This window comes from Scophthalmus maximus, chromosome 13 (genome assembly GCF_022379125.1).
Source record: "Scophthalmus maximus strain ysfricsl-2021 chromosome 13, ASM2237912v1, whole genome shotgun sequence".
Classification (NCBI taxonomy): Eukaryota; Metazoa; Chordata; class Actinopteri; order Pleuronectiformes; family Scophthalmidae; genus Scophthalmus; species Scophthalmus maximus.
The window spans coordinates 10,892,159-10,918,132 of NC_061527.1; the positions used below are offsets into that span (position 1 = coordinate 10,892,159).

Below are 25,974 nucleotides of genomic sequence, written 5' to 3' on the forward strand. Positions count from 1 at the left end.
ATTTCATGACAAATAAGACCCCAATCCTTACCCTCAGTGTTGGTGAGCTGCTGTCGGAGAGTGTTGGCTGTGATGACGAGCATCCTCTGGATCCTCCAGAACAGAACCACATCATTGCACTCCAGCTAGGGCAACAACAAAAAAGCAATTTCACACAATGATATTTGACACAGGCGAGAAGAAGGTTGATAAGAAAGAGAAGTCAAGATGACTGATCCTCTTTCCTTACCTCAGAGTCAACAAAGTGTCTCTGGTAGTAGTAAAAACCTCTCTTGCAGAGGCTGCAGTGGGACAGCGCCTTCTGCAAGAAGTGTCGGCGATACAGCTGATGCCACGTGTCCTTGATCTGTCCAGGAAAACAAGTCAGTCAGTGCTCTGGGATTTAATGGGTGGCAGATATAATACAAAGGGCCAATGAAGCTCACACTTTGTACATGCTGCATCAATGAAGACTTTAATAAAAACTATTATTAATCATCATACCGCTGACATATTTTGTCAATTATATTTTCCAATCATCAAACTTCCATTTAAAAGCTCGAACACTTTTTTCTCTCACCAGCACGGGGTCAACCTCGACCCCTCGTCCTTCGAGGTTCTTCCTCACTGTGGTGACCTCGTCATTGGCCAAGTAGGCGGTGTGGTCTTCGTGGAGCTTCAGCAAACGCTCCAGCTCATTTTTAGTTTCATTACGAATGTGCTAAAAAAAAGACAAAGGTCAAAGAAAAGGAAGTGAGCAGCAAGTGTGTTGTTTAGATGTAGAGGATTATTTAATGCACCGTGTGCTTCTATAAAGCTCTGTAATCCCTTCACTTTTAAGTCTATGTGGTGCCTCTAAAATAACAGCACTTTTATGTCCAGGAATGTGGGGAGACACCTCAAACTCTGACCTGATCTGGTGTGCGATTCGTCCAGTTCAGCCACCTCTGCTTCCAGTCTGGACCCACCATATCCTTGATTACGGAGTCAGCTACAAGAATAATGAAGACAATAAGTTTAAGGAGAATGAAATACATTCAGTCTTCCATCCACTGATGGTTTCCACCGCCACAAGTATTTAACACAATCTCATGGTTGCATCGTGACTTTCTATGGTACAGAGTCCGTAGCAGTGACAGTGAAGCTGACTAACACACTACATAGATAATGCAGAGGAATTAGAAATTGTGACCATCCATCTACTTGACGTGTATGTCTGTGACATGTTTAACTCTCTACCCACAACACTGGCAGCCATAATATTATATTAAACCATGTTGGACGTCAGAACAGGTATGTTTGACTGTGACTCCTCAGTAAAGACTATTTTTTAAACTTAAATCAATTGGATCTGACCCAACTGTGTTTGGATGCCGACATGTAACCAGAAGCAGAGGTGTAAAACAAAACACACTCTTTGCAAAAATAAAATGGATGAACCACACAGTGATATACTGCAACAAAATCTAAAGCTGCTTTCAGACATGCACTGAAATCCAGACATTTTCCTGAACTGTATGTGAGAACGCAAACGTTTGCAAATGTTTCTTCAGACATTTTCCAGAAACTGCCAGCACCTTAGTAAAATTTGCGCTGATGACTGTAAAAAACAACAACACAGCTTTCTGCAACAGAGTTATCGTCTTGTTCTGCTTCCTGCATGCTCTACCCAGACCCTGCAGAATGTTTTTAAGTTATCCTGTTGGTGCGAACAGGTCTGACTTGGACAATCTCCTGCTGTGTTCTTCATATGTAAACGTCAAACTCTGGAAAATGTCCAGACCAAAATGAAATTTTCTGTGGTTCATGTCTGAAAACAGCTTTAGAGAAAAATCTGAAAAAAAGCATTTTCAAAAGCATGACCATTAATTATGTTGAACCATATTTATGTCATATTTCTCCAACTACACAGGACTATGAACCATTTTAGAACCATTTTAAATTACCACATGGTTAAAGAAAGAGAGGAGTGATAAGCAGTGGGTGTGAAGTTTAATTAAGCCATCACGGCTGACGTACTGTCTTTGAGGCGTGACTGCAGCGTCTCTTCCATGAACTGGATTGCTGCGTCCCACTGAGGCTTGTCTGTGATGGAACGGTCTTCGAGGGCATTGTGCTGGATTACTCTCTGACAAACACACAAATGAAATCACATTATTTGCAGTGCTGTGTATTGTGATTTAATGACAAGGAAATACATAATAAGTTCAGTACCAGATATGATACTTGTTAGCACGAACTCAACACCAGTTTCTTTGTAATTCATGGTACACGGTGACTAAATGGTCTTTAAGAAGGGAGTAAATAAAGTTGCACATTCAACCTCTGTATCCTTGTGCCTAGAGGGAGTGGATTTGCTGAGTGTTTACCAGGCTGTCCATGGCCCGTTCATTCCACTTGTGCCTTTTGATGCTCTCGTCCTTCACAGCCTCCTTCAGCTTGTCAAAAATGTCGTCCTGGTCTTTGCCTTTGTATTCAGCCATGAAGCGGGCAAACTCCTCCTGCAGCGTCTCCCAGGCAACCTGAGGCGGACACAAATGTAGTGGGGAAAGAACAGGATGATGATAACATTGGGCCATTGGCTGATATTTCTTACAAAGTCAACGTTCTGTGACAAAAACATGTCATTGTGCTTAAAATACCAAATCATTCAGTAATAAATCAGTTTTGACAGTAGCTTAATGTATATCAGAAAGAAATACAAAAAAAGAACTTTATCATTCACCAATTCATATAGAATCAATTTATTGTAATAATCAGTGTCTCATTTTAAAAATCTGCCGTACAATATGACCAGTTATATTGACACAGTCTGCTTTACCTCCAGAGCTTTGTGAGGAAGCTGCTTGTCAGTCCACTGCTTGAGCTTGATGTCTACGGTGGTGTTAAAGGTGCCGGAGTCCATTGTTTGGGCAGCAGGCAAGTAGATGTTCTCAATTACATGGGTGGAAACTCGTTCCCACAGCTTCTTCTGTAGGATGGCCTCCCTTCAGGGATCAAAGATTTTGTAATTTGTGATTTCCAGAGAAACATGATTTGGAACATTTTGTTGCAATCTTTGTTCTATGACCTAGTAAAATGCTTTTAAAAATAAATATATTATATTATATTTTGGTTATCTTTCGTTTCAGATGCAAGATAGATCTAACAAGCAAGAGTTCTCTGATCAAAGTTGCTTTTAGGTGTCCAGCTCAGTTCGTTTAAGTGACCCGGTGGGACCTGAAAACAATGAGTGAAGAGGGATCAGCCTCGGCTGAGCTGCTTTCACTTGTGTAGTCGGTGCTACTGTGATTGCACTTGACTGTAGATCCTGATAAAGCTTCAGTCTGACCCTGTTAGTAGCTAAAAGCACCCGCACTCTCCCTCTCTATCTTTCCCCACAGCAGTGTGACAATGGAACAAAACCCTCCCAAAGTTCCCCTGAGACCAGGGCAGTGTAGCACTTCTCTCATTTATCATAAACACACGCTCATATTTCATTAGTCTCCCCTTTTGTTCAGGATAGCACTCCTCACTGTCAATAGGCACTTTCTCCAATAGTGCTGGCTAACAGGGCCACCCGTTCCCGTCCAAGGGCGATACATCAGAGTATTGATCCGTCGGAACCGATGGGACGCACACCGGGGACAGCCACAACAACACCACGCATACATCTCTTTTATCAAGGTTTTCCTCATTGGGGGTGAGTTGTAACTATACATTCACGCACAGGTAAATTCATTCAGAGAAAGAACGACAGACTGCTGTAAAAACATCTTTCCACTTATGTCTGATTGTAAGCAGCAGCTGCAAATACATCATGTAACCGCCTCCAGGTTAAATTTCGCAAAGCTCATGGTTCACAGTGATATCTAGTTAAGACCAATATTTTACATGGGGTGAATAAAAAATAATATTCAACATTTACATTGTGACAAGTGACATCTGACTCAAACAAATGAGGAAAGACTGTAATTGGTAAGTTGGAGTCCAAATCCCAAATAAAAAGGTTTAACTGGAGGAAAGAATCTTGCACTGTCAGTGGCATTATGATTATATGTATTATAACTGAGCATCAACTTACCAGTGTTGTGGGGTCACTTGACTCAAACTAATGACTTCATCCAAGATTTCGTTTTTGGCCTTTTCAAACAGTTCGTTCTGCAAAATACAAGGCACATTTGGATTAATATCACATGCCGATGGAGAATCGTCCATGGTGTAAACCTTAACTATCTGTTCTTTTGGATTAAAATGAATGCTTTAAAAGTTGTGGCTATGTACATTTCACACACACCAACTATTGAAGGTTAGTCTTTTATTTTTGTCTTTTTTTCTTTTATATTTCAGCTTTATGTTCTATAAAGGAAGAGGGCTTCCTGTGCTAGTCTCTCACCCTGTCCAGCTCTCTGAGACGAGGATAGTTATTCTTCCATTCCGTCTCCAAGTTGAAACGGGATGCTGAGGGGAGGAGGGACAATGACAATAAATATATGATTTGAACAAACAGTGTCAAAATCAACATAAAGAATCTTCAACTTCACATTTGAACATTTGTGACGTTATACTTTAATATAGTACAAAGCCTCATTAGAAACGAAACCTTAAAGAATTGACCTTCCTTGAGATTTGCCAGGTGTCTGTCGTCATGCCTAGATGAAATTCATCTCATTCGTTTCTATCACTTTTCACCTTTGATGTTACGCTTCATTAAACAGTAATTCTCTATAAGCAACAGGCAGTGAGCAAACATGAACAGGCCAGCTTTGTTTTAACTCTGTATGATATATGGACAGCTTTTAGACGGCTAATGGTGAAGATCCTTTATTAAAAGTGGTTTAGGACTTTGCACACACTCTCTAACTGGTCCCTTAGGACGAAAGGGGATGGGGCCAATCACACACACTTCATCAAAAGTCAGAATTTTAGTCCTCACTTATGCACAAACAGAAAGACACACACACACACACACATGCGCGCACACAGCCTGCTGTCCCTTTCCACAGCTAGAGATTAGGCTAATTGGTGGTTTGTGGGGCCACAGTGGCGCCAAGCACGGACGATCGAGGCCAGCTGTGATTTGATGGGCTATGGATCGATACACCGCACACTGTGCCTGTGGGACCTGCAGTCTCATGCTCATAAATCAGCTGTGCGGTCAGCAATGGCCTTGTAATTGTCTGGACTAATTGTAGTTGGACGGCAGAACTGGAGAAGGCGGAAAGTGTGGCAAGGTCAGCTGAGTGAGGGCAACACCAGGAAGAGGAAGAATCTGGAACAGTAGCATCTGTTTCCTGTGCAGTGTAATGGATGAAGGCAGGTGCCAACACACATCAGTTAATGAATAAAATCTTACAATGTCAATTCACACTTTCGAAACATGCCTGGCACCATGACGGGCTTTAAAACATAAACATCCACGACCATCCATAACAAGGTTTAAGAATCAGCTAATCCTCTCTGTGATAAAGGTTGAAATTGTGAATGACATGCTGTCATGCGAGCGCAGTCTTACCTTTGAAGACATCAGCCTGCTGCTCAACCGACTCCCTAACCATCTTCCAGAAGCAGTCAGAGACGGCAAGACTCAGGTTCTTTGTGGTCACCTGGTGGGCCTTCAGCATGCCATCCCTGGTTGAGTGAATGCATTCATTGTCGACTTTGAATTAATGAATATGATGTAACACTGAAGTGAGGTAAATCGGTTGTAACTTGCCTCAGTAACCTGGAGTTCTGGAAGAAGTCCTCCTCATAGTCTTTAATGGAGTCTATGCTTTCACCGCTGCTCCCTGCACACAAGTAGACAGCAGAACAATGACAGTTCAGGCGATGTGGATTTGTGATAATAATGTGTGAATTGTGGTAATTATAAGCGCTACATTATTCACCACAAACAACAATGTACTGATGAGATCCTCAATCAAGCTCCCTGGTTACCACAGTTAGCGTCATTAAGCTAAATTATTGATTTGGGACATAATCATGATCTGAAAATAAATAAGTAGTACAGTAGATGTTACCTTTGCCTGTCACCACAGCAAAGTAGCCCAGGGCCTTCATGGGAAACAGTTTTCCTTCCACTATTTGCTGGATCTGAAAGAAGAAGTGAGAAAGGATTTAAATGTTCAGGCTCCTTCAGTCTGCACTAAAAGCTCCCCAAACATTGGCTCGTTGAGAGACCATCTGGTTAAAATCAAAGTAATGGGCGCCCTCTGGTGGAGGAGAGGCAACTCAAAGTTATGGGCAACATTGATGAAGTATTGGCACTCTAGGTCCAGTAGTGGGGCGAGTGATCATTTGAAACATCTTACTCTGTTCGGGCTGGCCAGGTTCTTCTCAGCCAAGTCCACTTTGGTCAGGACAAAGATGGTCCTCTTTCCTTGGGGGTCCATCTGGCTCACCAAGTCAGTTACAATGCTCCGCTCTGCATCAACACTGCCATCTGAATCGAGAGAACAAAGGCCACAAGAGATGAGATAATGGTGTTTAGTAATGCTGAGTGTGAAAACGACACAAGCCTGGAGATTTAGTGTTTTGTCAAAGAAAAAAATAATGTGAGCGCATAAATGCGAGGGTCTGAAAGTCAGTCCTCTGACACATCAGATCGCTGCTCACTATAACACCTGATGCCTTTATCTACAGTAGTAGTAATCGGGAACAAGTAATATTAATGACTCACCCTGAATACAGAGGATGATTGCATTGGGGTTCTGCATGTACGCTTTGCTGATTCTGAAGATGGTTTCTTTAGTGTCTGACGCCATGCCAGCAGTCACCGTCTGCGAAAGACAAACGTTTAAAAAGAGACTGTATTTGTGAAGACGAGTTTGGTCTATCAGATTAAATTTTATGAGACAATTTAACAAATTGAGGCAGTAGTTCAAACTGTACTCAGAAAAATAAATTCCTTCAAACAGACATCCTGTAAAGAATGGTCTAAAAACCTTTAAGTAACAATGTAGTATTTTGTCTTACAGAAAGAATCCAGTACACAGAAAAAGGAAATTTGAAACATTCCCACCCTTTTCAGAAAGTGTACTCACACTGATGACACCTGGTAAGTCAACAAGCACCATCCTCTGGATGCCGGGGCCTTTGACGCTTAAGGATATTGTCTGACAAACAAAAAATAAACATATTCTGTGAAACATTACAGAAGTAAATCATTGAGTAAAAGCGTTTGTTGTTCCTCTGATAGAAGCATTATGTCCAACCTCACAGCTGACTGTCTGTCCCTCCTTCACGCTCTTCCTCATCCTCAGCTCAATCTCACGCCTCAGAGCAGCCAGCTGCAGGACAGAGGAAGAAAGATGAGATTAAATTGTGTGAAGAGGCAGCCAAGTTAAAGCTCAAATTCATATTAGGTGGGTGGAGTGAACGCCTTTGTGACTTACGTCCTCCTCCTTAGTGAGGTCAAACTCTCGGCCACTGTCCTTGAAGATGGCCACATGGTGGGGGCCTTCGCTTAGTGTGACCTATAAAAAAAAGAAGATGAGCGTAGTCAAAAGCTTTTAAATGTGCTCGAAAAAAAATCTACAATCAGGGTTTCTCTTTTTTTAACTTCCAAGTTCTTGATGGTGATGATATTAGATTCTATATAAGCAACATGGCAGTTATTGAGCAAATTTTGATTCATGGCCTTTTCAATGTGTACAGCACTTCAAATAAACCAACTGTTGATATACATTTTTTTCTTCTGTAATTTTACACCCTAAAGGAGATAATTACACCAACATCTGTCAGTCTGATCACACTGACCTTGACAGGAGATCGTGTCATCATCTCTCCTGAGCCCCGGGGAAAGATCCTGGCCTGAGCGATCATCTCCAGCACACTAGTCTTCCCAGCACTCTGATCCCCGACGACAACCACCTGAAACACACAAGGAGAAAGTGGGTTACTGTCCTCAGTCCTTCAAATAAGATGAATAGATAAATCAGTGATCATGGCCCAAGTAATGTATATTTCAAATTTAGGAATCTGGTGTGAAGGTTCATGAGGAAATTGGATACCAATTCTAAATACATAAAAATGAGATGTACTTTGAAAAACTTAAGAACCAATGGGAAAATAAACCCCTCTTTGAAAGCATTTCAAGTGAATGAGGAACTGAATTTGACTGCTCCTTACCCTGGGTAGATGGTCCTGCGTGTTGTAGTTGGCATCGTAGTCAGACAAGATGTCCAAAACTTCAGAATACAGATCAATAAGGGATTTCTACACAGGGACACACAAAACATCAATAATACAGTATGCACCTATACCTTCACTTTAAAAGCATTTACTTCAGACTTTTATCCAGATAGTCTTTCAATTATCGCAAGGAATAACTAAAGGAATAATTAAACCAAAACTACAAGGAACAAATCAGCTGCTCAGAGCAGCATTAAAGGGCCAGTAACCAAATTACCAGTGAAAATATTCCTGTGTCCACAGAATGATCATGTATAAAACTGAAATCCCAGGTAGGAGTAGGTCCAAGCCTTACCAGTGAATGTGTTTATTGTATGTTTGCGTGTGTATTCAGAAACTCACCTTCACTTTCCTTTGGTGAATCCCCTTATCATCTTTTTGCAGCACCACTTTCCTTAACTCTTTATTCTCCTTCTCCAGTCTCTCCAGCATGCGTTGATATTTTAACTGAGGGATAAACAATCAGCATCAATAACACTTTTTTTTACCAAAACCTGGTGGTAGTATTTTGTTAATCTGCAATAGAGTATCTAAAAATCTTTTTTTACTCCAATCATTTTTAAACAGGTTTATAACTTTTTTTGCTCGTCTATATTATGAATATTTGTTTCCTCATTGAAACAAACAGATTGTATTGACACTGTGTTTGGTGGGTTCCATAAATTAGAGTATGTTTTTTTTTCCACTTTCATTTTCTCTTACGGTCTTGAATATTGTTCCTCAATATCAGTTGACCATTTACATGATTTGCAATATTTTTATTCAATGTAAACTACTTATTTCTATTATATTGCATTACACTGTAGCTCTTTACAGAGTAACATATTAGATTACAGTTAGCAAAATTTTACTGTTACTGTAAATTCTCACTTTGTCTTTCGTGTAAAGGACCAATGCTTAAAGTTTGGCGCCCTCTATGGGTTGTGTATGAGCCAAAGCTGTCGAGCAGAATGTTACCTATGACATCTGGTGTGTAAACTGATTGTGTTTGTTGATTTGTCTGGATTCGATTTGTGTTTGTCTTTATTCTCAAAAATAAATATCACTTTTACCTGAAGGTGGCGCGACTTAATTTGCATAATGTCATATTTCACAATCTATTTAGACAGTTTGGCCAATTCTCTGCTATTTTATTTCACTGTGTAATAAGACAAGTATTTAAAACTATTGGAAAATATAAGCTCTTGAATGACACTAACATTCCTGTGAGGTATATTTTAGTTTCAGTATCATAAAATCTACTGTACCTGTGTACGGAGCAGCTCTTCTTGAAGTTGGTCTACCTTTTCTTTGTCTGATGACTAGAGGTGGAAGTAGAAAAATAGAAAAAAGAACAGCAGCAAACAACGTTAATGCTTCCTTTCAGGTTTGAAAATAAGGGGTCTCTCCGTTACCATCAATGTGCTACTTCACAAGCATGAAAGTCCGGCAGCACCAGGTTCATTACGAGCACACTGTATTACAGAAAGAACCAGAGTTGAGTGAAGTTATTGCATAAAGAAGACACAATCAGATTTCAGGCAGATAATACTCATTCGTGGATTATTCATCATTGATCAGCAACCTCTAATTCACAAAACAAGCACAAATCACACATGGTTCCCTGAAAAATACAGATGAATTTCATCCCACAATTATTTAGTCATTATCATTACACCTTGATTCTTCATAAGTGGGCAAGCTTCATTTGATTAGGTTTGAGCAGGATGAGAGACGGGTCAGAAAGCAGGAGACCGAGCATACATGGACAGGTGGGACTGGTAGCAGAAGAGAGGATATACAAACACACAGACACACAAAACTACTTAAGCAAAACGTTTCTACACTACACAAAAGGTGCAATAAGTGTGCTGTAAATTACCTTTTGGAAATATGTACCGACAGTGTATTAATATAATTTGATTGTCCTTAATTAAGAGAGTTGTTTGGCCATTAGATAACTTCTTTTAAGCTTAAGACTTCTGCCGTGTAGTTGATAAACTAACTGCCTTTTTAACAAAGTCGTCATCATTCATGGTAGTTTCAAAAAAGTGCAGTTCACACCATGCAGCAGGTTGTCACTACATGCGTTGTCTCCGTATAGTGTATATTAATGGGGTGCTCCTGATGATTATCTTTCCATTTGCATGATACTAAGGCTGAGCAACTCGACGCTTCTGGAGCCAGGCTACGAAAGGTACATGCATGCCTTCTCCACAACCCGCTGACAATGCAAATTTTAACACAGCCTGACAGACTATTGAGTGATACATAGAGACGACTGTTGGGTATTACAGGGGACAGACTAATAGGCTGACGGCCCAATTTGTATTACACATATTATAAAATAAGCGTAAAAAGTTAAAAATATCTAAAAGCACTAACACCATGGCTGAAACTATAGCCTAGAGACAAGCACCTGTAAAATCTAATGCAATCCAACGCAGTGGCGATACAATAAGTACTAGGGAGGAGCAGATTAATTCATGGTGGTGTTGTACTGTGTTGCATTCGATTTATTGCTGTTGTCTTTGTGATGGACACAATAAACACATTATCAGCTAGAAAAAGTATCTATTGTATGGACAAAGCACTGGAACGAATTATTGTGCTAATGAAATACTTTGCAGCGGTTTATGTTGTTGTGTCCTCTGGCACCTGCAAATTAGGGAGTAACAGAAAGTACTGCTACAAAAAATACATTTTCTATAATAAAGAAAAGTTTTTATTTAATTCAAAAATTTTAAATGGCATAGTTATTCTTCACAAATAGAGAAAAGGTAAATTGAGACCGGACAGCAACTGAAAATCTTGTTTTTACTAACCTCCAGTACTTCTTACGCTGCCGCTATGATGCTTCAGTGTACTCCACAGTATGTCAGTACACTGTAACATCACTGTGGTTACAGGTGCAATGGAGCTGACTGTAAACCTTTGTCCAGAGACGTCTGTGAAACTCTGCTTTCCAGCCTGGTGTTAAGTTACTCTAATGTTTCGCTAAGGGAGCTGGTATAAATTACATTTTCTATTCCTACTCTGTAGCTGTGACCTTTTAGGAGACGTTTGTGGGATAGGACGGATCTAAGTGGGGAGGGACCTTCACCTTGCGTTTCTGCTGAGGGGGGCTGGGGTTCGGAGGCGGACTGGGAGCGGGCTCTGGCGGTGGGGGACGCGCACTATTGGCTTCAGCGGCCCGCCGGACCTCCTCCTCGTGCCGCTGGATCTGCTGCTGAATAAGAATGAGCTCGCCAAGCAGACCCTGCTGGGGTACGTCATAGTGAGAGAGAGGTAGGAGCAGCAAAAAAAAAAAAGACAACAACCAACCACTGGGCTGGTCGGCCATACAGGCCAAAGCTGCATCCAAACACAGGGCTACGATAGAGGAAACCTGGCCGGTGTCTCTCAGTCAATGGCATTGGTACTGATCATGCTGGAGAATCACCGTTCAGCCAAAGCTCGAGTTTAACAGAATAAAAATATTTGGCTTTGGTAATCTTGCCACCATCATCAGTTTGACCGAACAAAGTTAGTCTCAAAAGGGAGATGCCAAACTTTGCCAGACTGACGGTAGAAGAGGCAACTAATACCTCAACCAGCACCTCTCAACAAATGGCAACAACAGTGACTCTGCTCCCTTTCCTCGCCATTATGCACCACTGTGTACTAATACCGCTTACCGGAATACTACTGACTTTGTATAACATACTGGCAGTATTTACAATGGCAGTATTTATCCCACATCAAGCGAGTAGAAATAAAAGTTTTAATGTAATGATACGATAATAACCAAGTTCAGTCCATAGTGTTGGTTGGGTTATGTGGTTCTGACTATAACTGATCCAATGAAGTTGAAGATTATGATGATGTAATAAGCAAAGCAAGCATTGGGATATTGCTCTCTATAGGATGAAGCACAAAGCATGATGTATAGAAGGGGAAGTTTGCTTCAGTTTGTGGGTCCCCAACATGACTTTGTGAAATTTTGCTTCTTTCCTCTGTGAAATGCACATAGGAATAATGAATGTATTTTGAATTGAAACATCAACTTGCAAGAGAGTTGTTGTGTTGTGTGTTCATGTTGGAGACCATGATTGCAGACAAAAGAAGGGAGTAGGACAGGAAGGCTTTCATTTTTTTGGAAATGCAGGTCACAGTCAAACTTTCATGTAATCTTTTCATTGTTTTCAAAGCTTAACGCTGTATCCTTGTAGAAAACAAGAGACGCTTAAACTGGCCACTTGGACAAAATGGACAAAACAATAATTAAGACGGAGATAAGAAAACATCTTAAAATAAATACATGCATACAAAGTGTTTGCCAGAGACTGCTGTGTGATATTCTGAAGAAGAGGGGATGGTCTCCATGAATGAGTATTCTGGGGGAAAACAAGTTTAGAGGAATGACAGGCAGGGAAGGCACCTGAAGCAATGATAAACATCAGACTGAGTGCCATACAGTTAGAACATGGTACCCCAAGTCAATGGTAAAACCTTTTTTATGTACGACCACACTGAAGAGGAAGCTGCTCTGCAGGGACAATTGTGCGTTTCTTACCATGACAATGCATCAGAGGCTCAAAGGCTTATCTTGATAACAGGCTTGCAGCCAGTGAAACATTTCACATCAAGACTGAATCAAAAAAGCACCCAAAAATATTAAACGTAATTGGAGGGGACACTGAGTGAAAGCACTCGAATTCTCAAATTAGGACCCTGTTAAAGTTCTTTTCACAATTTCTGTGAGGCGACATGATGTGATGCATCATTCGCTGAAGTGAACGGCAGCCGAGATGCAGACGGTAGCAGAGTGAGGCCGAGCTGTGATGGAGTAGAGAGCATTGAGCTGAGACGTGTTGATAAAACTTGCCTTTTTGTACTGCTTGTCACCGGCGTCCTGTGTGGCTGCAGTAGAAGAATCTGTGGCTTTTAGAGGAGGATCCCCAGAGGTTTCTACCAGAGGAGACATGACACCACAAAAATAGGATTACTAATAAATTGCATCGATGACTAATGAGTGCTTAATATAAACAAGCAACACCCACAGCCAAAATATGCAATTTTAAAGCTTGATTAGAATATAGAGACCAGTGTGATTAAAGTTCAAATGTTTGGAAAATCTTGCACTGATTTTGCATCGACTTTGAATTCTTAATATATTTTTTTTACCGTTGGAATTAAGCCATGTAATCAGGATCTTGTACTTTGTGATTATTGAATTATGGAAGTGACTGAATAGGTTTTTTGTTTTTTTTATTATAAATTACAGTAATGATTAAATAGCCCCAACAAAAAATAAGATGGATTAAAGCTTACATAGCTAATTATTATTACTTCAATTAAGATTTAGATTAGTATCTTCAAAATATTTTGTGAATATTTACAGATGGTTCTCTGTTAAGGACTAAGGTTGGATACTGTTCAATGAAATTCTATTGGCAGACTTTCATTCAGCAGCGTGGTTGAAAGAAATGTTATTGCAAGACAAAACAAAACAACCTGACAGTTACCTGACAAAGAAAACTGAAAGCAGTAAAAACTTAAACTGAATTTAACAATTTCAATCTTTAAGACAATAAACAGAATATTCATTTCTATGGCTAGCTTGTCTAAGGTGCCTAACTGAGGGTTGCATGTGAATTTAAATGTTAACGCTGCCATGCAAAAAGCAAAGTCTGCTAAGCCATAACAATAGAACTATGCTGCAGTGTGCTGTAAATTGTCAAATGTACGATCCATGCAAATACGTTAACTGAAAAAGTAAAGTATTTTTGTGAATTCATGATAAGATTTGAAAGCAAAAGTTTGAGTGGGACGATAAAGAGCCAGAGAGGCTCAGTTGCTGTTCTTCTGAGTCACAACAGAGGTGTGGCCCAGTCTGGCCTGGAAAATATTTGTACCAATGACTTTAGAAGATTAGGTTTTTTTCCATAAGCTTTTGTACACAGCCTTGATGCATTTCTGATCACGTCATTGGTATTTATCATCACCACTTTTTTAACTATAAATTTAAGAAAAAATATTTACTGTATATTTGTAGATTTTTCAAACTAAATTGGTGTACTGTCCAGATTGCATTTTGCATACATTTTCCAAACATCTGAGTGTCAGTTAATGAGCACAGAAAGAGATCGCCCCAAAGATTAGCGTTGAGAGTCTTATTAAAGAAAGCAGTCAGTACAGCCCAGGGGAGAGAGGGTGGAAGTCAAAGGAGGCAAAAATAACACAGATGGGATCAAGTATAGCCAAGGAGAGTCGGGTTAAGGAAAGTCAAAGGGGAAGAGGAGACAAACTAAAGGTGAACAGAGTGGATCTGCAATTCAGAGCTTGACAGACTACGAAAGAAATGTTTTTGTTTCACTGTACTTGAGCGTTGACGTGAACTAGAGAATAGTCAGCATTCACTGATTCAAGTAAATAGATTAAAAAAAATATTGCACAAATAATCATACTCCTCTGAATATTCAAACACCTTTTCACCCTCCTGGTCACAGGTGATACATTTTATTAAATAAAGAGGCTGACGTCAACCACGAACACTGCTGCTGTTGACAGCAGCACTGGTCTGCAACCTGGTAACCAACGTGCTAGTGAATCTTCCTGCCTTTAGAACCGAACTATTGGCAAAGCATTCCTCAGGACCGCAAGCAGGAATCCACAACAGTACCTATATAGTGGCAAGATGGTGGTCAAACAGCTGCAGAAAGAAAAGAGGGGGAGTGGGCAGCGCTACTGAATGCAGGGTTTACACACCTAACAACAGAAGCAGACCAGCTCCTTTGACTTCACTACCCAAACTCACACCTGTGAAGAATGTGGAGGGGGACAGGAGGGGAGGGGAGGAGGAGAAAGGCACAAGATAAAAAAATCATAAAAGACAAAAGCAGAGGGATGATGGTCAAAGCAGGGACACGGCTAAATGGTGTGCATTAGAACCAAAGCAGCTGATGTGCCAGAAATTTAAGTGAAGTAGCCACTTAATGAGAAACTGTTAAAAGAGATAAGCACACCCAAACTGGGCCTGATCCTCAAGGAGCCCAAAAATGTCATTCTTTGTCATTACAAGGCAATCGAGAGGTTACATCCTGTGCCTACAAAACTACTGATTCAAACCTAATTTGTTACAAGTTATTTGTGATAAAGAAGGGCTCTTTGTAGAATCCTTTAGCAACCACATCCATACACAGGAGAGGTGTTCCAGAAAAAAGCTGCAATTAAAAGCATATAGCAGGCTACTTCCTCATATTTTGTCATAACTTTGAGTCTATGTTATCTCATTCTGCTAAGTTCACTTTGAGGTAGGAGTAACCGCAAATACCATACTTAAAGCTTTAGGGCAACCCACCGAATTGTTAGACACATAATATAAGAAAAGCGACTAATACAGATGTGGAAGACGAGGTTTGTTTCCATACAATTATAGTTATATTCATTTCAAACCTGGACGCTGGACTGGACACTCTGATGTGGGCAAATAACGATTTTATTTTGGTTATGATGCTGTAACTTTGAGGAGACATAGTTCCGGTGATGTTCGCTCACCAGAAGAAAGGAGGCTTTTGAGGAAAGTGAAGTTCTCTCTTATCTTGTCTAGGTCAGGTAGTAGTTTGGCGATTTCTTCTATCTCTGGTAGAGCTTTGGCCAGTTTATCTGTGCACACAAGAGACAACAGGTTTAGTGGAGACAACAGAAAGGTCAGGAGTTTTATCCCATGATGCATCACTGTGCAGCCACATTTCAAGTATAATCTAAGAATAATTGTCCCTGTTTGACAGGGATGAAGTTCAAATCAATAAAGTTATGGCCAGGAATTAGCTAATGAACTCAAGTTGTCACTTCATGAATCAGGACAGTTAAATGAAGAGGCGTACCAAGATCGATCTGTTCACTCAGTTCCCAGACAAAATCTGGAATGACCCAGTTGTATTCACTTAAATCAGGAAACATGTCCTTCCATTCGTCATAGGTCTGGAAGAGAAATGACAAACACTGGTTATTTTCCACACATGCAATACATGATATGAGCGCCAATACATTAGGAATACATTCGCAAGACAGCTGGAAAAACAAACAAATGCATCACAGCCACTGATTGAAAAGAAAAAAGTGAAATACATGAAAAAAAAAAACTGAGCTTATTCATAGGTCAGAGAGGTTACACCCACACATTCGGTGACTCAATTCCAACCTTTTTAGCTGTGTACCCTCCCCCCACTGCCGAGCCCAGCAGAATGTATCGAAGCTTCAGCAGCCTGGCGGCGAGGCGTGCCACCCAGAAGTTGCGCTGTTGCTGATGGTTCCGGCCCCCTGACCCAGGGGGAGGCTTGGGTGGCCGCATGGGCAACCGTGACATGGAGGTGAAATAGCGAGCTGCCATGCGATGAGGAGGTCGCTGGGGGTTGGCGCTTCCCGAATAACGGTGGTGGATGGCACGGGACAGGGGGTGCAGCTTCTGCAGTGGCACCGGAAATCTCAGCCCCGTGTTGGTGGAGACCAGGTTCCTGCAGGACGTGCTGGAAGAACAGGGAGAAATCAGACAACAAATTACACAAGCTAGCCTCGTGAGCCAATACAATACAAACTCAGAGGGAGCTTCCAGTCATCCCTAATGATGCAAGTACAGGGTTAACAGGAATGTGAACAGCCATTATCTGTAGCTGTTGATGCTGGTGAAGCTGCACAAGTAGGATTGAATATAGTAGATTAGTTTCATCCCCATGTAGAAAACTGATGTGAAGTGTAACGGTGCACTCGAACACGGCACTCAGGATGGTGTACAAGTCAAGTCGTGCTTTAACAAGTTAGCAGTGAAGTGATCCTCTAACTACAACGTAGCACCAAGCAAAGATAAAAGCAACGAGCATCGTGAACGTCACTTCGCGATGCGCAAAAGGCGTTAAATCGCAAAAGGCGTTAAATCCGTTGTGTGTAAATTCTATGATTCTATATCTGTCATATATTTAGATAGGCACAGTGTTGGCCGGGGAATAAAGTCAGATCACAAACGCATGTAGGACAAATCTTGATTGAGATAAGACACGTCCACCCGCGTTAGCTTCCCGAGCTAGCCAGTTAGCTGTCCAGGTGACGTACAGATCCACCACAGAAGCACAATATAATAATAAATAACAATAAAACGTATGTCAATGTGACAGTGTGTGGACAGGTTTTCTGCATCTTCTTAGCCATAATATTATTCACCAGGACCACAGCTAGCTTGGCTGCCCTCAGCCCTCAGCTGTCAAGGGATCCAGCTGGATCTGTGCTTTCCTACCACCAGCTAACACAACACAACACTAACCGCTAACTTGACTAAATACGAACTTACCAGGCGACTTTGCCCCCGACACGCAACATGGTGCCGTTATTAACACCGGTTCAACACAAATCCCTTTCCAGTCCACGCTTCAGGCACAGCTTAATTCATCTTTCCAAATGGTACACATTAGCCTGGCAGCTAACCTGCTCGTTAGCTTACAAGGACACAGCCTAGAATGACAGTCCACTTCCTGTGGCTGGTGCAACCTGAAAATCGGCCCCGATAGAAAACGCACCAGTGAAGAGTTCCTATGTGGTAGAGCAGTCTCTCCGGATTTTTCTTTCACTGCATTTGAACTTTGATGTGAACTATGTAATAGTCAGCATTCACTGATTCAAGTCAATATATATATACATTTTCACATTTTCATCGTTCTGGTCACAGGTGATACATTTCAGAAAATAAAGAGGCTGCGACATAACATGGATGTTATGTTAAGTGATTGTTTTGACCTCTCATCAGCCTCTCTCTCAAAGGTCTACCATCAACCGTGAACACTAAGCCCTCAAAGGCTTGACAATTTTTTGTGTGTGCCCATCACAATCTGTCGTGAAAAGAGGCGATACTTAGACTTTTTCGGAATTGTACGCCTACTCTTTCTGTTGGACTGTGATAGCAGATGATAGATAGATAGATAAATAGATATTAGATAGATAGATAGGTGATAGATAGATAGATAGTCTGATAGATAGATAGATAGATAGATAGACATATAGATAGATATATAGATAGACAGATAGACAGACAGACAGATAGATAGATAGAAAGATATATATATAAATAGATAGATAGATAGATAGATAGATAGATAGATAGATAGATAGATAGATAGATAGATAGATACTTTATAGATCCCAAGCTGGGAAATTCCGGAAATAATGCCAATTCCATGGTCGGAAATAAATATATAACTGCATTGATGATAAATCATTTGTTGCCTTGTTTTTGTTGTACAGTAATCTGGACTTTGAAAAGGGGACGTTTCCCGTGAGAGATAACTATTAGGCAGAGATAAACGGCCCTCAACCGTTTCCCATTCTACGGTAGTGCTAAAACACTACGGGTGTAATGCGCATCCCAGCCACCGACCATTTTGGCGCTATAACTTCCCCGAATCCATCTGTCTACTTCATCTTCTCATTCGACTTGAGCGACAGACAACAACAGACATGGAGCTCACTGACTCGTGGCTCCAGCAGCATAACATTTGTGATGTAATATTAAGAAAATCATTCAGTTCTTTTTATTTCTTTTAATGCTTAAAAACTGTATTTTAAAAGATAAGAACAACGCAGTCTTTCGATAAGAAATATAAACCACACAGACAATAAAAGACAGGCTATAAAAAATCTACTAAAATAACTATGATATGTAAAACTTCTATAATTAATGCACAACAACATGTCCGTGTATCCGGATATGTCATATTAGGTTCCTGTTTTTACTTTTGTTTTTTTTTGATAACGAAACCTTTCTGACGAGGGTTGTGCCTTTAAAGCTCTCTGAGCTGAGTATTAGAATTTTTACGTTCACTGTTGCACGGTTTGTACTTTGTTATCATGGCATAGAAAGCTTCACCGACTGCCGCATCATCAGTGCATATGGCTCCTCCACCTCTGCTCATCTGACTCATCTCCCTGTTCATGTCGGCGATGCAGGTCCGGCCCCTGTCTGGTGTCACACACCACTTGGAGTGATCCACTGTGTCCATGAAGGGCGGCATTTTGGGAGGCGGCATTTTGGGAGGCTGCACTTTGTACACATTGTACACATGATTAGGGATGCTGCAGTTAGAAGGCAGAGGGCGTTTCATCTTTCCCCAGCTCTTGACGTACAGATCCTGTTGCAAACCTTTTACGATAAGCCCAGAGTAAAGATCTACAATTGCATGGAAAACAGAGAAGAAAACAAAACCAGGAAAATTAAGCGTACACGACAGTTTGAGAAAAACATTTCATATATACCTGAACAAATAGATACAGATACCGGACAGACATACTGTTAAACATGTGTTTCTTTTTCTAGTTTCTTCTTATTTTGGTCTGTTCGAAACTTTACAGAGGCAACAGACAACTTTCGTGCCTGGCGGTGCCAGGTGGTATTACTGTTTGGTCAATGTCGTAAAGACGCTGCAGTATCAAGACGCCGGTAAGGACGCAGGTACTTTTCCTGAGAGCTACTGAGGAAGTTGTTAACACCACCGGAGGAGAAGAAAGAATTCTGAACACTGAATCTTCTACTTCTTTTTCTTGACATCACAGCTAACTCATTGCCAGGAGCCTGGCTACTGTGTAAAGCAAAAAACAACAACCGTAAGAATCCCAATTTCAACAAATAACTGCGAGTTAAACATGCTGTTGTATTAATAAACCGCATCCCTGTGGCCTTGTGCAATCGACTTTGACACCATAATGAAATGTTTCAGCCAAGAAGTTGTCTGTTTCTGCTTTAGACAAGTTTGTCATCAATCTAATAAAATTAAATAAAAAAAATTGAAAGAACAAACACTCACCATCCCCAAAACGATGGTATTTTGCAAAGCTGTGGAACTTATGTCCTTCCACTGATGTCAGGATCTTCTCTCTAAACCAGGGCGCCCTCTTTGGGTAGCAACTTCGTTGTGCAACACATCGCAGCTCCTCGTGAAAGGTTTTCGGTATGTCAGAGTCATAGGGATAAGCATGGATGTACTTGAGCTGCAGTCCTGAGAAATTAGAAACAAGTTGAATTTTTTAATGACATTATCATCCCTTCTGACAAATGAAAAAGAAAAAAGGGGGCAACATAACTTGCATCAACCTACCAATTTCTCTAAATTCATTGTAGGAGTAAGTCACACACATAAATGTTTGACCATTAGCATTTCCACTTGTTGGCCAGAAGTCCTTTGTGCGATAGCTTGGGAATTTTGGTGTGCTGTGTGAGAGCCAAACCCCAGTTTGTTTGTCCAACAGCACAACTCCTTCACAAAGCAAAACAGTAGAAGCTCAGCTTTGTATTATTGTGGTGTGTTTGGCTTTGAAGGCAATACAGTGGAAAAATCGCTTCTCCCACCTTTACTGTGGCCAAATGATGCAGGAGCAGGATTTGAATCTGGCGGTTGATCATTATAGAGCATATATCCAAAGCCTTCCATCTACAGCAAGACAATAAAAAATAGATTGCTTACAGGGGGCTGTCATACCAGATAGAAATGTATCCATTGATATGTTACCTTTCTCTTGTAGAAGTCAAGAAGAGGTTTCAAGGTGTTCGCCAGAGTGCCAGATGTACTGTCGATATTCTTTCTGCTGCGATTCCATCCATTCGTGCTCTTATCCATGTACAGATATGCCAAACCACCATTATTCACATTGGGCAGCTTGTATAAAATATACCTAATGGTACAGAGATACATTATCGCAATCACGTATCCAGCTGAAACAGATAATAGTTGAAATATATGAACTTCCACAAGTCAGAATTTCTGCCAACCAGTCAACTTCATGTCCATGGTCATTCCTGCAATTCACATGTGAATGACAGCATTGAAAAAACATCCCAGCACCGAGGACGAATCTTATCACCGTTCTCTGAAACAATCAAACACGATGGAATCACAAATACACGTCAGTTGTCAGTTAGTCTGAGTGATGTTGTAGTACATATGGGATTTTGTACATCAGTAAGGCTGCGGCTCTCTGCGGGCATTGTTACCGGTTCTGCTTTTCTATCAAGCCACTTCCTGCACTGACTAGACAAAATCGTCCTGTACTACAACACAACCAGTTCCTTTAAAAATAAAGTAACCATTTTATAATAAAATGGCACCTCTAGGTTAAAATTCCCTGCAGTGTAACTAACTATAAAAACAACACGCTTCTCTCCATTTTCAGATACGTGTGAAGCTATTTATGCAGTAGTTCATGAAGTTATTTAGAAGCTACAATCTACTTTAATGTAGTTTTACAGTTCAGTACTCAAGACGCTCAACATTCAACCATACACAACCTCAACTAACACTTTAGTCCAACTTCATTGTTTGAAGCATCATTTTTAAACATAGAATCATTTTACTTACATATCTTGTCATCTCCATTTCTTTCAAGGTGTACGATTGCCTTGCAGAGACACTTTCATCACATCTCAGTGTTACATGAAACTGAAACCTACATATATATATATTTATCTACTTCCTTGTTCCGCCCCCTTCACTGCAGAGGATTCACTGTTTTTTTGCCTGATAACAGAATGGTTTTAACTGCCTTCTGAGCACAGCAGGATGTAGTTTGACAATGTGATATTGACAAGAGGGAGGAACTAGACCACAAACAACCAGAAGGAACTAAAACTAGCATCCAGGACCTATAGTGAAAAACTAACAGGACAAAAATAAACTTGAAAATAAAAAGTTTGGTCTGTTGGCCTGCTGAGTCAGTTTGTCTCTTGCTCTTCAAACCAGCTCTGTCACATTCCATGGAACAAACCCAATTGTATACAGTGAGTAGAAAAAGACACAACAACACAATTATACGATAAACTTTTTGACGAGAACATTTGCGATAGTTTACTTTTTGGGTTTTCAACTGTATAAACCCTCTGAGTTATTCACATAACACTGGACCTTTAAATTGAAGCCCACAGCATCACAAATTCAAAAACATATTTACACCACTGAGACTAAGACTGATTCAGTCTTAGTCTTCTTTCTCTCTCCTTCTTTCTCTCTCCTTCAACAGCCAATGTACCAGTCCACCACCTGTCTGAAAGCCCTGTAAATGAACGGGTTGAAGGAGCAGATCAGTCCCCCGCCACGCCTCAGCTGGGACCGCTCCCTGTTCAGGTCCCCCAGGCAAGTCACTTCGTCCTCATAAACCCGCGACACGCACCACTTGGAGTGGTCGTTGTAGGACTTGAACAGGACTGATCCGGGAAGACGAATCCTCTTGATGTTCATGGCGTGTTTGAGCAGGGAGCAGTTGGAGGGCAGGTCATGGCCTTGCCTTTGCCAGGACTCCACCAGCAGGTCGGCACCCAGGACCTGAGCCACCCAGCCAGTGTAGATATCTGAATGGACACCAGTGAGAGGGTCAGTCCAGGCACATTGCGATGAAAACAGAGGATTGTAAACAAAATTTGAGAAACTGTTTTATATAGAACAGAATAGATTTGGTGTTTTAAGTAATGCTTTTTTTTTTTGCCTTTGTCTATTCAGTTGAAACACAAATGAAAACTTTTAGGACACAACTGAACACTTACATATCAGATTCTTGGATGTGTGATTATGCGGTAATAAATGTGGTGATGCTTTTAAATGAGGAAAGAAAGTTAACCTTCATGTGCACACAAGGGGGAAAATTAAGTCCACACAACTGTCCATGATAAAGGTTACAAGTAGTCCCTTCTAGTGGGTGACAGGCCAAAAACATTAGGAGCAGAGAGGAATTTTGAAGGCCTTGGGACGGATGTGTTCATACACTTCACTGTTCGAAGATGATAGTGTGTATATCTGATCAGAGTGACTGTGGCATTTGAAATGTGCTAACACGACAGGAAATAGATGCTTTTGCGAAGTTGTGCAGAGTTTTCAAATTCAGTTTTGATTACATTGTTTTGTGTAAGAGTAAATGTTCCACAAAATAGTGACAACGTGGGTTGTGTCATTCCACCTTCTTCCATAAAAGAGGAGAAAATGTGCCTTTGTTTTTCAGAGAATTTCTATCATATATATTTTCAGCAGCACCAAAAGAGCAACTAAATGTCTACAGAGTGAAAACACAAATGACCGACAGTGCATGAAGAATATTTTACCATCCACAAAGCGCTCAGATTTGACAAAACTGACAAATTTGTCCCCGTGGATTGTGAGAAGCTGCTCCACTCTCTTATCTGAGGCCGGCGCCGGTTTGGAGCCCTCGCACAACTGGGCCAACTGCGGGAGGTCGGCCGAGAATGCCACAGGTACAGAGCAATTGTAGAAGCGTGGGTAAAGGTAGACCATCTGCTTCACTGGAGAAGGAGGGGAATACATCAAACAGAAGAGAGCAATAAGTCATACTGTAAATTAGAAGAAAAGAACACAGTACTAGTACTGCTACTAAAGGCTGCTACAAATTCAAACAGCCAGAAAGAAAGTGAAACTGCTTTGCTTATATACAGTATTAAGCCAATACTTGAATGAATACTGGATACAGTATGTCTAACTATATGTCTACTCTCTCTGAATATGGATTTTCCTCTGCGAGCCAACAGCTACACTTTTCTTTATTTAAAAGCTTTATGCATTCCTTTATATTATAATTTATGTCTCTCACACGAATGCCTGTCTTTATAGCAGCTACTCACAGCCTTATATAAGGGCCAGATCACAGTGCAAATGTTTTGTTGTATTTAAGCAAATAGAGGATTTTGTAAGCCCAAGTCTAGGATGTGTACAGAGCAGGGAGCATGTCAGGTCCTGTTGCTTCATCAGCGTTCACTCACCTATTTGGAGAAACTGTTCATACTGGAAGGTCATGCACAGAGCAGTCTGGCCATTGACTTTGCCAGAGGAGGGGTAGAGGTAGCCTCTCTCCGGGAACGAGGGGAAATGGGGAATGGTGTGTGAAAGCCAGAAACCTTGAGAGTGGTCAAAGAGCAGGAGCCCTGCAGGATGCACACAAACAACGCTATACACACAAACGCACAGACAACAATTTGCATGTTCATGAAGCCAGCATGCACACGTCCATGCATTTCCATCAGAGATGCCGCAGAGTCAACAGCAGTTATGCTCTTTGCCCGTTTCCTCCCCCTGTTGCCAAATTATTGATCTGTTCTGTTCTTACGCAAAATATACACAGCTCCTTAAATGCACCACATTGCATATACTGTACCCTGTTGACATTAGAGGTTTTAAGGGAAGTGCATCATTTTGGAACTTGCTTACATTTTACAGCTTACAAAGATATTTTTTAAATGCACAGACATAGGAAGCAAAACCACAGTTACAGTAGGTCTAAGGACACATACATACTACACTATAATGTATATTCTGTGGTAACGCACCCATAGTCTTTTTCATATGGTGACATTTTCCCTCTTTCTGATAATGAGGTTCCCAGCCTTTATACACACCCACATCAAAATTGCCTTCAGGGAAATCACAGCCAAATAATCAACGCTAATGAAAACACAGTTGAATTATTTTCACAAATCACCGCACCTTTCGTGTGTCCGTATCCTTGGACGTAATCCAGGACAGGTGGAGCATCATTGTAGAGTGCATAGGCTGAGTCGTTAGACTGCAAAAAAAACAACAAAAAAAAACAACAAATCTTGTTTTACGCATACAGTATATGGAGAAGCTTACTTTTGTTATTTGGTACTTATAACTGATGCAATTTTTCAGGAATAGTTTTACATACTGGGAAATTGCTGTAAAGCTGCTGGACGTTAGATGAGAAAAATCAAAGACTCGTTTGTGTTTAGCTTGGTACAAACACAGGAAACAGGGTTAAAGAAGCCGGACCGACTCTGTCTATAGGTGAGGACGCTGTCTCATTGACAACAGGACACCTACTCAGACTGCACCTTAGTCCTTGAATCATTAAAAAAAATATATTTATAAATCTAAAATGCAGCACTACATTCTTGAAGCGGTTTGGTTTTTGCCTACTCTCATGGTTCTTGCACCTTTTGGGTAATATCTTCATGGTTGTATGCACTTGTTGTAAGTCGCTTTGGACAAAAGCGACAGCTACATGAATGCAATATAATGTAAAGGGAAGCTTGTTGATGTGCCCCTTCAGTTAAGTTCCCCAAAGAGAACAATGGTGTCTACCCACACAGAGCGGAATTGGGCCACAACAAGTGTTTCTAACGTCACACACACTGGTGATCCGTGTATGAAACCCACCTGAGGAGCAGGGACGTGATCTCACCTTGTAGGCTTTTCCCGTGTAAAGCTGGTCGAGTGTGTTCCCGATGGCTCCTTGACTGACGTTAATCATGAATTTACTCATCTGCCAGGTCTCTACTGAAGAGTCCAGGTACATATAGTCCACCCCACTGCCGACCTCGCCGATCTTGTACCTGGGCAACTTGTAGATGATGAACCTGCAAAGGACAAAGAGAGACAAAAGAAACAGCATGCAAATATTTGAAGAATTATCACCTAAGACACAAGACATTTCATGCACCATGACTAAAAACACAACTACAGTATCATGCTATAAAAGCTCCATTCTTATCGTTATATTTTCATGTATAATAACAACAACTCACCAATCAACAGGCTCACCAGCTTCATTTCTGCAGGAAATGTCAGTACTACACACTGTGCAACACAAAGACATGACAACAAGCTGACAGGCTGAACTGAAGTGTGTGGCCATCGTGATTGACTCCTGCAGGCAAAGTGAACGAAAAAACAAATCGAATCTGAAAATTGTCAGTTTGTCCGCATGAGTAACTTTGAAAGTAGATACAGCATAATCTGCTTTGCCCATGCAAAAGAGGAAGTCATCGGATGTTGTCACGTGACAGGTGACACTGAGGGGACTGGGAGG

The 25,974-nt window shown here is 40.9% G+C and overlaps 3 protein-coding genes across 9 annotated transcripts in view; all 3 read right to left on the reverse strand.

Annotated features, from left to right (window-relative positions):
* opa1 (OPA1 mitochondrial dynamin like GTPase) overlaps nt 1-17,646 on the reverse strand; it is a 34,266-nt gene extending 16,620 nt beyond the window's left edge. Inside the window, exons 1-28 of one of the 4 annotated variants that reach the window (XM_035647359.2) lie at nt 17,456-17,646; nt 16,316-16,640; nt 15,999-16,095; nt 15,670-15,777; nt 14,881-14,931; nt 12,998-13,080; nt 11,234-11,389; nt 9,399-9,452; nt 8,494-8,598; nt 8,089-8,175; nt 7,717-7,830; nt 7,353-7,433; nt 7,173-7,247; nt 7,002-7,073; nt 6,638-6,737; nt 6,270-6,400; nt 5,979-6,051; nt 5,675-5,747; nt 5,474-5,589; nt 4,355-4,419; nt 4,043-4,119; nt 2,801-2,966; nt 2,349-2,501; nt 1,999-2,107; nt 891-970; nt 560-700; nt 230-346; nt 32-125 (exon numbers count right to left, since the gene is read on the reverse strand). In XM_035647359.2, the coding sequence (XP_035503252.2) occupies nt 32-125; nt 230-346; nt 560-700; nt 891-970; nt 1,999-2,107; nt 2,349-2,501; nt 2,801-2,966; nt 4,043-4,119; nt 4,355-4,419; nt 5,474-5,589; nt 5,675-5,747; nt 5,979-6,051; nt 6,270-6,400; nt 6,638-6,737; nt 7,002-7,073; nt 7,173-7,247; nt 7,353-7,433; nt 7,717-7,830; nt 8,089-8,175; nt 8,494-8,598; nt 9,399-9,452; nt 11,234-11,389; nt 12,998-13,080; nt 14,881-14,931; nt 15,670-15,777; nt 15,999-16,095; nt 16,316-16,640; nt 17,456-17,484 (2,932 nt within the window). In that variant the 5' untranslated portion in view covers nt 17,485-17,646. The remainder of the gene's footprint in view (nt 1-31; nt 126-229; nt 347-559; nt 701-890; nt 971-1,998; nt 2,108-2,348; nt 2,502-2,800; nt 2,967-4,042; nt 4,120-4,354; nt 4,420-5,473; nt 5,590-5,674; nt 5,748-5,978; nt 6,052-6,269; nt 6,401-6,637; nt 6,738-7,001; nt 7,074-7,172; nt 7,248-7,352; nt 7,434-7,716; nt 7,831-8,088; nt 8,176-8,493; nt 8,599-9,398; nt 9,453-11,233; nt 11,390-12,997; nt 13,081-14,880; nt 14,932-15,669; nt 15,778-15,998; nt 16,096-16,315; nt 16,641-17,455) is intronic. The other 3 variants (XM_035647360.2, XM_035647361.2, XM_035647362.2) reach the window with 3 other exon arrangements.
* Nucleotides 17,647-18,683: 1,037 nt separating this feature from the next.
* Nucleotides 18,684-21,700, reverse strand: LOC118318252 (deoxyribonuclease-2-alpha). 4 transcript variants are annotated; one of them, XM_035647736.2, is made up of 7 exons: nt 21,507-21,700; nt 20,921-21,018; nt 20,661-20,823; nt 20,501-20,582; nt 20,250-20,408; nt 19,959-20,150; nt 18,684-19,324 (listed from the first exon to the last, which is right to left on the reverse strand). In XM_035647736.2, the coding sequence occupies exons 1-7, from the start codon at nt 21,522-21,524 to the stop codon at nt 18,939-18,941; spliced, it is 1,098 nt and encodes a 365-aa protein (XP_035503629.2). In that variant the 5' UTR covers nt 21,525-21,700; the 3' UTR covers nt 18,684-18,938. The 4 variants fall into 4 exon arrangements, with proteins under 4 accessions (XP_035503629.2, XP_035503632.2, XP_035503630.2 ...); XM_035647739.2 differs by lacking the exon at nt 20,921-21,018; XM_035647737.2 differs by lacking the exon at nt 20,921-21,018 and having other exon boundaries at nt 20,661-20,863.
* A 149-nt stretch (nt 21,701-21,849) lies between these two features.
* LOC118318251 (deoxyribonuclease-2-beta-like) lies at nt 21,850-25,942 on the reverse strand. The gene is made up of 6 exons (XM_035647735.2): nt 25,691-25,942; nt 25,348-25,522; nt 24,630-24,708; nt 23,909-24,070; nt 23,237-23,434; nt 21,850-22,492 (listed from the first exon to the last, which is right to left on the reverse strand). The coding sequence occupies exons 1-6, from the start codon at nt 25,912-25,914 to the stop codon at nt 22,158-22,160; spliced, it is 1,173 nt and encodes a 390-aa protein (XP_035503628.2). The 5' UTR covers nt 25,915-25,942; the 3' UTR covers nt 21,850-22,157.
* Nucleotides 25,943-25,974: the final 32 nt, after the last annotated feature.